The sequence below is a fragment of the Cicer arietinum genome, chromosome 8 (genome assembly GCF_000331145.2).
Source record: "Cicer arietinum cultivar CDC Frontier isolate Library 1 chromosome 8, Cicar.CDCFrontier_v2.0, whole genome shotgun sequence".
Classification (NCBI taxonomy): domain Eukaryota; kingdom Viridiplantae; phylum Streptophyta; class Magnoliopsida; order Fabales; family Fabaceae; genus Cicer; species Cicer arietinum.
In genome coordinates, this window is record NC_021167.2 from 12,246,931 (window position 1) to 12,259,683 (window position 12,753).

The window sequence follows — 12,753 nt, forward strand, 5'->3', positions numbered from 1 at the left end:
TTTCCAATAACCACTTAGTAATTTCCTGCCTTTCCTTTTCTTAATTTCCTACTTTTATTTGCTCCATAACTATAAAGCAGTTGCTGCACTAACTTACAACCTAAACTGACACAATAAACTGCTTACATAAAAAAAATAACTGATACAAATTCAACTACCACTTAAAATTCTATCCTCTTATAATATTTAATTATAAGAGGTATAAGAGGCCTAACAGATACAAACTACTATTCCCACTCTTTGGCTTGAGTATTGACACCTGGTCAAGTTACAATTACAGCTGTACAGTTAATTCTTATTGAATATGAAGTGTAAAGTCTGTAAAATGTTAACAAAATTTAAATGTCATGTATATTAGCAATGCTATTGAATTCCAAAACAATTATATCCTTTGAAAGTACATGGATACACCGGCAAGTAGATGTATAGTAGCAACAACTTTAGTAATACTTTAAACCAAAAACAATTGATACAACAATCCAACTACTGCACCATTCCTCTTTTGGAATCGAGAACTGCAGAAATAAATAAAGGTTACAATCAAACAAAGGTGAAAAATCTGGAGAACTGGTGATTATCAACAACCAAAAGAAATTTATAATCCAAAGCAATGCCAAAAATTAAGATGGTGGCTGTGTACAGCTTTAACTAGAGAAGCCTAAGATGAGCTGTATCATTCAGCTTTTTTATCTGCCAACCAGATCTCAGAGAATGCTGCAACACAGTCACTGAAGAGTCTTCTATGCAGAATTTATGTGACATCTGAGAGCTACATCCAAGAAGACCAGTAAGGAGACACTTGATTGGCACAGAATGAGTAAATAGTCCTATACAAGAAACAGATGGTGAAAAGCTGCTGAAACTAGAATTATGCAGTGAACTTTGGTGGTTTATGTTGCTAGAAGCAATTTCGTCTTCGATCTCATCTCCAGTGGTTGTCACAAATTGTAACCTGCTTTTACCAGATTTTTTCCTCGAGAACGCAGGTCGATGTCTGTTGAGAGAATCCCATTGGTTTGAATGGAGAGAAGGTGGTCCATCTTGGTCATGAATTGAGTTTGTCATAGCATGGGAATTGTGCTGAGAAAATGTCTGGCTGTCATTTTGATGTGGCGAGAAAACTAATCTCAATTTTTCATGTAACCCCAGGACAGTATCGTTTAAAAAGCGAATCATCCGGAATTCGACTTGTCTAAGTGATTCTCCAGAAGGTGCAGTAAAATCTGGTTGGAACCGGTCAATGTATCCCATAACTTCAGGTGTGTATGTTTCTGATCGAAGGCAGCCCTCCCAATTTCCTTGGCTAATCTCGGAAAGAGAATCTGAGGATTGAATTTGTTCCTCTGAAAAATTGACTTCCTGTACATTGAAACATTGATCATTACAGTAAGATTTATTGCACAAAATTTTAAGATGTAATTAATCTATTTGTCATCTGCATTTATGGAACCATTAGAAGTAAAATTCCAAAAACACATGAAGTTCAGTGTAAGGCAATCATGCAACTATATTTATAGAAAGTAGTATGTGTTCAAATTAAATACCCATTGTGTATTTGTTCAAGTTAAAAATCAAACCAAACCTCAAAAACCGACCACACCCACATCACATTTCTAGTTTTTATTTCCACCTAACTTAAACCCTAAAGTATCTACCTTAGAGTAGTTATAGTGCCATGCCGCCACCTCCTTTGTAGCCTTCTCCTCCTTTGTCCCACAACCGCGTCTTCTGCTTCTCTTCCCCACACGTTCCGTACATAGGCTTTCACAATTCGTCTGTCGCTTCTGCTCTCTCACTGGTTTACAAGTAACAGCAACCCATTCACCATACCTTCTCTGCCGCTTCTGCTCTCTCCTTGTCTGTTAGGTTTTCTAATGTATCTTGTCTTAACATTCTCCTAGAGTGAAATTTCAAATGGCTAGTTTCTTCACTTGTCAAGATTGGAATTGCTAAGTTGCTAAAGATTTTGGTTTATATTTTGAATTGGCTTGTATTCTAAGTTGAAAGTCATAGAGAGGCAGAGGAAGTAGAGCTATGTTACAAAATACCAATTTTTTCCAGTTTTCTTTCCAAGTTAGGATGGATATTATTATTAATTTGCTAACTGCATCCATCTATTTTCTCTCTGCCTCTAATTATTACAGCAATACAGCCTACCAAATAAACTACTCTAAAATTACAAGGACAACACACAACTAACAAGGACAAACTAAAGACAATCCCAGTTGATCCCTTGGACTCTTCCTTACTCCTCCAATTGTAAATATTCCTAATTGGGGCTTTGGTGCCAAAAATACATCCCGAAAAGTTTAAATTACAAGATGAAGAGTTGGGTAAAGCTTTGGGACTGCTGCTGACTCCCAAAAGTTCTTTTGAACTTAAAGCTCCAGCCACTTGATCCGCACAGCATTATTGTCAGTAGGTTCTCCACCAATGTCCAAAACCAAGAAAACCAAAAACTCCCACCTGCATCATGTGGCTGGAAGCATAAAGACACATCACCCAATTCTGCCTTGAACTATTGGAACAACTTCTGCTTCAGGGTTCCCTTGCAGATTGGGCACCTTGTTAATTTCTGCCAATATTTGTTTCCTATTATATTTTGTATAAATTACGAAGTTGCTGATTGTATATAATTAGAACCATTGTGTAGTTAATAGTTGTAAAGGAGTTGCTTATAGTAGTTATTGAGTCTACCAATGCAGCCTGCGCTCGGTTAAGTTACACCTTCTTGCCTCTGATTGCATTACTCGTGGGTTTCTGGTTCATGATTCCTGTTTCTTGTCTTGGTTTTGTTCATGGTTCAGCACTCACTCAAGTGGAACACTCTTAGTTCTTGTTGTTTGTAGTTTTTGATCTGTGATTGCTGGTTTGGGCTTCTTCTCGAGACTTGCATCTCTAAAAGCCATTACTTCTTCTCCCTACTTTGGGCACCTGGGTCAAGCTAGTAACTACTTTCTACCCAAGCTTCAAGTTCAAACATCAACCCATTTTATAAGCTTCTGGATAGTAACGGGTGGCTGATTTTCCCATTTCTTCTCCGTGTGAAATGCACAACAGGAAAGTATCGCTCTTTCCCCAACAGTTGGTGCAACTGTCTCACGTTGCTGCACACACTGTAAGCAACCTTTCACTCTTCGTTGCACCTAGTTGACATACATGGAGTTACTTCTTTTCCCTCTGTTTCATAATATCAGATCCACCCACATGGGCACCAAAGGGATCTAAAGTGGCTTCCTTTATCTAACTGCCTCGTTTGTCTTTTAGACGCAACCTTATTTATGCCAAGATTTGAAGCCTTCTAATTGAACTTACTTTTAGCTTTCTTGTCACCACATTTGCCCGGGATTAAATCAAGACATCTTCAATTAGAATTTGAATTCATCCTCCCAATCTTTGATTTCAACTGACTCGTTCATGGCTGGCTTCTCTATGGCACCAGCATATTCAAATCCATCTCCGTTCCACCTTAGCCAAACTGCATGAACCCTTTTCCTTGACCACATTTTTTATAAAAGAAAGATGGTTGTCCTAACCCTATTCCGCACTCTACTTTTTCTCCGCCATTGGCCAATAAAGTGTGTCCTCCACCATATCCATCTTAATGTTTGTTTTACTATTTGTTTTTACTTCCATAAAATCAGCTTATTCCCTATTCTTCAAACCTTCGTCTTTCCTCCTATTTTCTAGCTCCAAAAAGTATATAATCCCACATCATGGACCAAACTGGGAGGTCCAGCACCTACTTTAGATTAGAACTGCTTGAGCACTGCCTTTAAGAAGCTTTCCCACATTGCCTAAGGATTTATTAAGATCCAGTAATAGGCAGAAGATAGTGTATAAGAGAAAGAAAGGAAATGAATGTGCATTATTTCTAGAAATCGGAAAAGCAAGGTGAACTTGCATCTTACAAAGCGAACACCCTCATCAACCAGCCCATTTCCTATTTACTACTCTTTTATCAACTGTGTCAACTGACTACTACCTGTCAAACAACCACCATAAACACCAAACTTCTTGCTTCCTCTTTTCCCCCTAGACAGACTCTGTCGAATAAAGCGCCCAAATGTAATACCTTATATCTCCTTCAAAATACCTCTAAAATTTCCTCTTTGAATGCAAGCTTGATAGCTCTATTCAAAATTCTTCAGGCAAATGATTCTCAATTCTTGCAGACTAAGAGCAACTCTCTGGATTAGGGAGTTCTCAAACCAGTAGATAAAATTGGTTTGGAGATTACGAGACAATTAGTATGACAGTTGCAGAATTTTATTAGTGTTCGTGCTCGCCCCGGAACAACAGAGAACTCAAATTAGCAGGAGAAGCAATTACTCAAAATGCTGTATATGCAGGAATCAAAAGCATGTTCTTGCTCCACATATCACTACCAACTACAAAAAACTGTTTTTTCCAAATGTGTCTAAAGGGTATGTGGGGAGTGGAAAAAGAAGCTCCCCAAACTATGGCCTGCAGCTGTTGATTCAAAATTTGAATGGTAGAAATATGTTGAATGGGCTCAATCTATGAAACTAGCCCTTGATGGAAAGGGAAAATTGGGCTGAACAAGAAAAGACAGATTCATCTCAAAATGGAAATAGAAAATTCCTTAGTAATCGGTTGGCTGATCAACTCATTGGATTCTCCTATTGGGAAGCCATATTTATTCCTCTCAATTGCAAAGGATGTCTAGGAGGTTGTTCGAGATTGTTATTCGGGCCATGACAATTGCTCTCAAATTTGTGAACTCAAAACTAGGCCGTCACAGTCCAAACAAAGGGATGAGAATGTCACAACATTTTCAAACCTCATGGTTACCCTTTGGCAAGAGTTGGACCAGTGCTATATAGTCAATTGGGAAAATTCGATTAACGCCACCGTATTCAAGAAGAGAGAAGAGAATGACAGAGTCTGCATGTTTCTAGCAGGCCTCAACCAAGAATTGGATGAAGTTTGTGGTTGGATTTTCGGCAGAGAACCATTACCATCAATGCAAGAAGTGTTCTCTGAAGTAAGGACAACTCCCTTTAGAGTGTATGTAATGTAAGTAATATCAACTATTGATAAATATATCATTTTCATTTCTTGAGGTTACAAAATCAAACTCTTACGACTAAGCTGACACCTAAGTTAGTGGTTGATATAACATGCATATGCAAAACAAATCATAGTTGCATTAAAATATAAATACTTGATTTTCTCACTATTAGTTGAAATTACTTAATTTACTCCTATGCAACACTGATAATAATTTAAGAAAATGGAACTAGTTAAATGTGACCACATTTGTCAGTATCGTGTTGGTGTCACTAAGCTGACACCTAAGTTAGTGGTTGATATAACATGCATATGCAAAACAAATCATAGTTGCATTAAAATATAAATACTTGATTTTCTCACTATTAGTTGAAATTACTTAATTTACTCCTATGCAACACCGATAATAATTTAAGAAAATGGAACTAGTTAAATGTGACCACATTTGTCAGTATCGTGTTGGTGTCCAAAAACAACAAGCTTCGAATACGGACACATCTTTAGTTGAAAGTGTCAATGCTTCTCTCCTCACTCTTAAGAAGTAAATTTTAGTTTGATACCTTAGCATAATATTCCATTTGGAATGATATATAAGCAAAAAAGGTCACCGAAAAGTTGATGTATCCGTATTAAATCAAGACCAAATACATGAACTTTTCCATTAATATTTTTGCATATATTTCATTCATTCCACTGGAAGTATAATTCAAGTTACACAAACTAATGCAGTAACATAGAACTAAGTTGCTTCAATTCAATCATATAATCAACAAAAAAAACTGAAATTAAGAGAATCACCTTACACACGGAAACCGCAGTTGACCTAGCTCGATCCAACGGAGAACAATAAACGGCATTAAACCGAACCCCTTGAGATTTAAGAAACACAGCCAAAGCCCTCGCCTGCCTCTTCCCGTTCGGCGTCAACATCGCAGCCGGACACCTACCACCGACCAAATCCGTGGCCAAATTCAACTCACACTCACCATGACAGATCAAAAAAACTTCCACAACCTCATCCTCCACCGCCGCACCACTCGCCGACGAGAATCCACGCGAGAACATCACCGGTGGAGGGGACTGCAACGGCGTAGTCGGCGGCGGAGCGAGAACATTGTAAGGATCCCAAACCTTGATTGAAGGACCGAGACGCGGTGTTCCGAGAGATGAAAGTTGCGGAGAAAGCGGAGATGCTGACGCGTGGCATGGAAGCATCTCTGGTTCTTGTTCTAGAACCTTCTTAACAATTAGATGGTTGTTTAATTGGGACCCACTTATGTGGCCGTTAATGTTCCTCTCTTCATCTTCTTCTTGTTCTTCTTCTTCATCTTCGCTATCATTTCCCCCTTCAACTGAGTGATTCGCACCCATTTTTTATTTTTTATTTTTATTATTGTTGTTGTTGTTCCTCAAAACGACGTCGTAGATCTTTATAATCGGTGAGATTTGATTTGAAGTTAATTGAATCTGAAGGGTAATGGTGTTTGTAATAGAAATTGGAAATTGTTTCGTAGGTAGATTTGTAAGAGTGGGTTAACGAATGAATGAAAGTAAAGAGAAGTAGATCTGTGTGTGTTGGTGTGAATAGGAGGAGGGTGGATGAAGAAGAATCTAAACGGATTCGCATACTATACACTATACTAAGAAGTTTCATTCATTAATTATTTTTTAAATGAAGTTTTATTTTATTTTTTGACGGAATAAGAAGCTTTTTTGTAAATTTAAAAATGTAAATTTATGAGAAAATAGATCGCGGGTTAATAATGATTGTGATCGACTATTTGTACAAAATAGTTTTACTTTCTATACTCTTAATCTCATAATATATTGACTTGTTTGAACAATAGAAAAAACAAAAGAAACTAAGAAACAAAATAGATGTTTCTAGGTGCAACTCTCGTCATCCAATTTAATTTAATCCGCATTTTGATTCAATTTATTTAAATTCGAGACTAATTTAAAATAACAAACTGAAATTCAATTATATCCGATTTGGATATATGATTTCACTTTATGAACTCGCGAACTCAACTCATTAATGTGTCATATATATTTTTATTTATTTTTTAATATTGATGTATAGTTAAAATTTAGTTGTTGGACTATGATTGAGATTTTGTTGCTTATTTAATTAATTTAAGTGTTTTGTTGTGTTTGTGGACATATTTTAAGTATTAAACGATATAGTTTTATTATTTTTTAGATGTTCAAGTATTTAAATTTAATTGCATTAAAAAAAAAAAATTACTTGTGAATCCAACCCAACTCGTTTATAATCGAATTAGTTTTGTTCGAGTTTAATGGAAAAATCATAGGTTGAGAGATCAACTCAATCCTATATTTTAAGTATTAAACGATATAGTTTTATTATTTTTTAGATGTTCAAGTATTTAAATTTAATTGCATTTAAAAAAAAAATATTACTTGTGAATCCAACCCAACTCGTTCATAATCGAATTAGTTTTGTTCGAGTTTAATGGAAAAATCATAGGTTGAGAGATCAACTCAATCCAAATAAAACTAATCGGTTTGGGTATCGAATTTAATCAAAAACGATCAAATCCAACCCATGTACACCCCTACCTCTAAATATGACGAACTTGGACGTGTTAGTCTAATGTTAGAGCCTTTGATGCATTTCACTAAAGTGGGAACAACTCATTCAATGATACGATTCTCCAACACCATGTCCATCAAGATTTTTGAATTACCATCCATAATAAATTGTGAAATATAATTTCTCCAAGCCATATCCAACCCAAGGTATAAACCCACATCTCAACATGAAAAATGTCGCACATACCAATCTTCTTTGTGTATCCTTTGAACCAACAACCATCAGAATTGCAAAAAAGACGGCCACACCCCAAAGCCTCAAGATTCCCTTTGCAAATGCCATCATTGTTCAACTTTATCCAACCCTCAAGCGGTCTCATCCAACATATGTAGATTGTCTCCTTAACCTGATGACTTTAATGCAAATGAGGATGATTACAATAATCAATATCTTTAGAGTATTTCAGAATAGCCCCCACAGGATCAATTGGTCTCTCAAAATCAATATAAAAAATTGCTTTATTCCTCAACGTCTAAAGGAACCAACATGTTGTCATGAATATTGTTTGACAACGATCATTTCGAGCTTCACACCAATTCTTGTTAAGGTTGCTGCAAATTTATTTTCTGCAATCAAAAGAAAAGATATGTCATTAGAAGGAATAAGTTAAAACCATACTTGAGTAGCCTGCACATAGCCTCACAAAACATGAAGGGTAGTCTCATCATCCCTCCCACATCTAGGATCAGAAAGCGAAATTCCTACTCCCATCTATGCCTTCGAAAGTTGTATAGAAAATTCACATTCCACTCCCCCTCTAGGGTTACGGCTTCCCTCATGGATATAGTGGTACCAACGAAATTACTCTAGGCTAAAGAGAGAAGTTGGGTATCATGTGAAACCCATTTGTCCAACCAAAACCTAGTTTGCCTCTCATCACCAATCTTTTTGACAACGTGACTCTAAAAGTTGCTCTGCTAGCTAGATAAAGCTTTCCACAATTGGGAATCATAAGGCTAAGAATTGTAGGATATTTTAAAATCATTATTCCTTTCATATTTACTAATAAGAACCTTGCACCAAAGATCATCAGGTTTTTGTATCAAATTTCATGATATCTTCATGAGAAAAACCTCATTCAAATGATGGAGTTTCTTCATACCTAAACCACCATTAATTTTTTGTTGACAAAACATGTCCCAACCAGCAAGATGGACCATATGACCTTTTTTCTTCTTCTGAATCACCCTACACAAAACCTAGTTGAATCTTCTCAATCTCATCACAAACACCTTTAGGGATCTTTGCATATTGCATATGATAATGCATAATAAAGCTAATGGTTGACTTAGAAAGAGTTATTTTGTCATCCAAACTTAAGCATTGTTGTTTCCAACCACTCCAATTTTTATTATTACTCTATTTTAATTATTTTTTTATTATAATAATTATTATATACGTATCTAATAGAGTGAAATTTGTTTTCTTGGTGATTGGTTTATAAAAATCAATTATTTATATATTTTTTTTAGTATTTTGTGTTGCAAATAAAACAATTTTAGGAACAAACAAATTTAGAAAAATGAAAGTTTAACATCTGAGTTTATTTTTGCATAAACAGAAAAAAGAGAAAGAAAAAAAAAAGAACATTTTTTAAAGGGATGCAATACAAAGACTAATAAGAAGAAAATTAGAGAAAGAATAAGAAAATGATACCCTACTACTGCATTGGTTTTGTTGGACTGATATTCCCATGAATAGATTGTCTCTCTTCTTTTGCCTATTATTCTCGCTTTTTTCTTTTTTTTTTTTACTCAATAGTGTTCCCCTCTTTCTATTCTTTGTGTTGATTATTTATAGACTTTTTGGGTGTAGGTTACAAAAGACAAGGGAATAATTGTCAATTGATCACCATTTTTATTACTATTAATCTATTTCTTTTTGATTTCTTTCATTCAAATGATCATCATTATACTGATTTTTATTACCATTGATTCATTTCTTTTCATTCAATTAAATATGTTTTCTTTTTAGAAATGAGTGAAAATTTATGAAAAAGAATCAGAGTTAAACAGAAACCAAAAACATCTATGATTTTTTAAAATTTAAAGGTCTAACTATTTATTTTTATTATTATTTTTATCATTATTATTTTTATTTCATTTTTTATATATTTATTATTTTTCATAAAAGGTCTAAAAGTAGCGGGGGGAAATTATGTGTCAACACCCAAATTTCGATCCAAGGCATTAGTTAAAAATATTTATTTTGTTTTAAAAATGATAATATTTTTTTTCTTCGAAGTAGTTCATTATGTAATAAACAAAAGTTTACTAGAAAAAAACTTGATATCGCTTTTGTAAAAGAACACAACACAATTTACTATATATTATTGTTATTATTATTTGCCAAGACAACTTGCTAATTGTTAGAAAAATGTTTATTTACGCCCTAAAATAGAATACATTCTCTTTAGGTGAATTTCAAAAATAAGATTAACTGAAATTAACGACTTCAATTTTTTCCTAGCGGAAGGAACCTCACTTCTACATTTCTATTTAAAGTTAACGATAAAAAATAAATAAACTTTAAAAATGTATCACATCAGTTTTATCAATTCAAACATTATTTTTAAGTAAAAGTCTCATTTTCTCACGCGCATGCACCAAGCAAACATCATTCATGAAACTCTTTGGGATCATTAATACCTAAATATTGGTGTAAGGGGTCAGTTCATCCCATGACACAAATTAAACCAAATAATAAGTTAATAGCCATAAGATATGAATATAACATGTTTTTGTAATAAAAGATTTAACAAAATTGAGTTTTTAATAATTCGCAAAGATGTATCAAAAGTCATTAAATGTATCTAAATAAATTAAGTAGCAACTCGCCTTAGAACAATTAATTAGATCAAAATAAAAATAACAATAAAATGTATGCAACTTATGCATGCTCATAAAAGTATATGATCCGGATATAACCAAACACTAAGGCGTCAACAAAGATGCATATGTTATGTCATGATAATGACAATGATGCTTAAAAGGTACATGTCACCATCCACTTAGGTAACTAAAAAGATAAAATATTCAAAACACAAATTATCGGTCACTTAAGCAACCACAAAGATAAAATGTTAATAATACAAATCATCAGCCACTTAGGCAACCACAAAAAGAATAACGTTCAACACACAAATCAACAGTCAGTTAGACAACCATAAAAAGAACAATATTCAAAATACAAATCACCAGCCACTTAGACAACAACAAAGATAAAATATTCAAGGTTAAATTTTAATCACATATGAAATCAAAGTTTTATTCTCATGGATGCTTAAAATTAAGAATCAACAATTTTGTTATCCCAAATATAAAACACATAAACACGTGAATAAATATCTTAGAGTCACAACTTTCACTTTATAAACTTTAACATCGGATTAGATACATGTTATTGTTAGACTTTAAAACTCAAATAACGAAGAACACGTGCAAATATAAACGATGTTTCTTCTATTATAAAATTTATTCTATTATTAGTCATTTAGGCATACAAATCAATGTTCACCACTAAACGCATCACAACAATTAACTTAATCATGTTGTCATAATTAAAAATTAAATTTTTTCATCAATTCCCTCAAGACTCATATAATACTCATAAAAATCAAAACTTTGAAATGAAATAGCACAAAAATTGAAATTTTAAATTAAATACATTCTAACAAACATATTACTCATGAAATCATAATAAAAATCATAACTTTATAATTAAGTACAGTTGAACAACACAAAAATTGCAACTTTACGTCAAATATATGACAACAAGCATATTAGTCATGTTATAATAATAGAAGTCGAAATTTTATAATTAAGTTTATCAAGTCAAACATATTACTCAAAAAACCAAAACTTTATAGTTAAATTATAACAAACATAAATTCAATATTTTTCTTTTAAGATATCAAAACATCATATCAATATCTTATAAATCGTTAATTTAATATCTAGTCTAACCTTGCATGAGGAAAAATCCTTACCTTAGGCGCTTTACTTCCTAGCAACACTTTATAAGCGCCACAAATCAAAGAACGTGACAAAGATCCAAAATTTACTTGAAATGGTATTAAAAGAAGAAAGAAAATTGTAATTCAACTTGGTGATAATAATGATGGTGTGAGAAAAGGAAGGAGACAATATTTCTCCCTCATTTTTTTCTTTCTTTTGTTTGTGATGGAAAATTTGAGAACTTAAGAGAAAACAAAATTAGGTATGGGAATAGAATAGGAAGGTGCGTAGACTACCCTTTTTTTTTTTTTTTGAAATAATAGTTATGACGTCAAAAATTATATTAAAATTATAGTCTTGGTTTAAGAGAGGGCGAGACGTGTGATATAACAAATGAGTAAAGTTTTTTTTTTTTTTTTGTCATCTCTTAATTGCATAAAAAGATAAGACCCATAATTCAAATTGTAACTTTCCTTTCAAAAATAAATTAAAAGAAATTAAGAATGAGGGAATGTATAATATCTCCTCTCTTATTTGGTTTAGACAAAGACATAAGTCGTCCTCATGTAATTGTCACGCCAAAACAATTAAATAAAAATAAATGTTATAATTATTCAGGTAAAATACAAGGTGATAAAATTTAATTTAATTTCTTTATACATAGAATAAATTACTAATTAAATAATATATCATGACAATTACTAAAAAGGCACATATATAATATATATGAAAATGATATGCCCCATAATAATGTTGTGATGGATGTTATGGCCCATAATAAAACTCTATTGATATGGATAAATAATCTCATTCAATAAAGGCTTAATCATATTGACAATTTTCCCTTGGAGCTTTGTGGGGACCCATAAAAAACAAAGCTCTTTTACATTCCATATAACCAATATTTCTGAGCAATTAATTATTGTTGGAATCAAGTTGGTTTTATACTTAGAGCTTTGATGTTAATAAAAATATTTTATGAGAACAATATATTAGACTTCACATAGTATGAAAGAAGATTCGTATTTTTTAAGACAATCTAAAATAAGATTTGATTCAGATTTATAATTGAAGTTTTGACCAAAATGACAAGATGTTTTGATCTAGATTTATCTACAAGAAGATATGAATTATTTACAAGAAGAT

The 12,753-nt window shown here is 33.1% G+C and overlaps 1 protein-coding gene across 1 annotated transcript; it reads right to left on the minus strand.

The window, feature by feature from the left end:
* Window positions 1-326: 326 nt before the first annotated feature.
* Window positions 327-6,673, minus strand: LOC101496202 (uncharacterized). Its single transcript, XM_004516327.4, has 2 exons — window positions 5,833-6,673; window positions 327-1,359 (listed from the first exon to the last, which is right to left on the minus strand). The coding sequence occupies exons 1-2, from the start codon at window positions 6,403-6,405 to the stop codon at window positions 649-651; spliced, it is 1,284 nt and encodes a 427-aa protein (XP_004516384.1). The 5' UTR covers window positions 6,406-6,673; the 3' UTR covers window positions 327-648.
* Window positions 6,674-12,753: the final 6,080 nt, after the last annotated feature.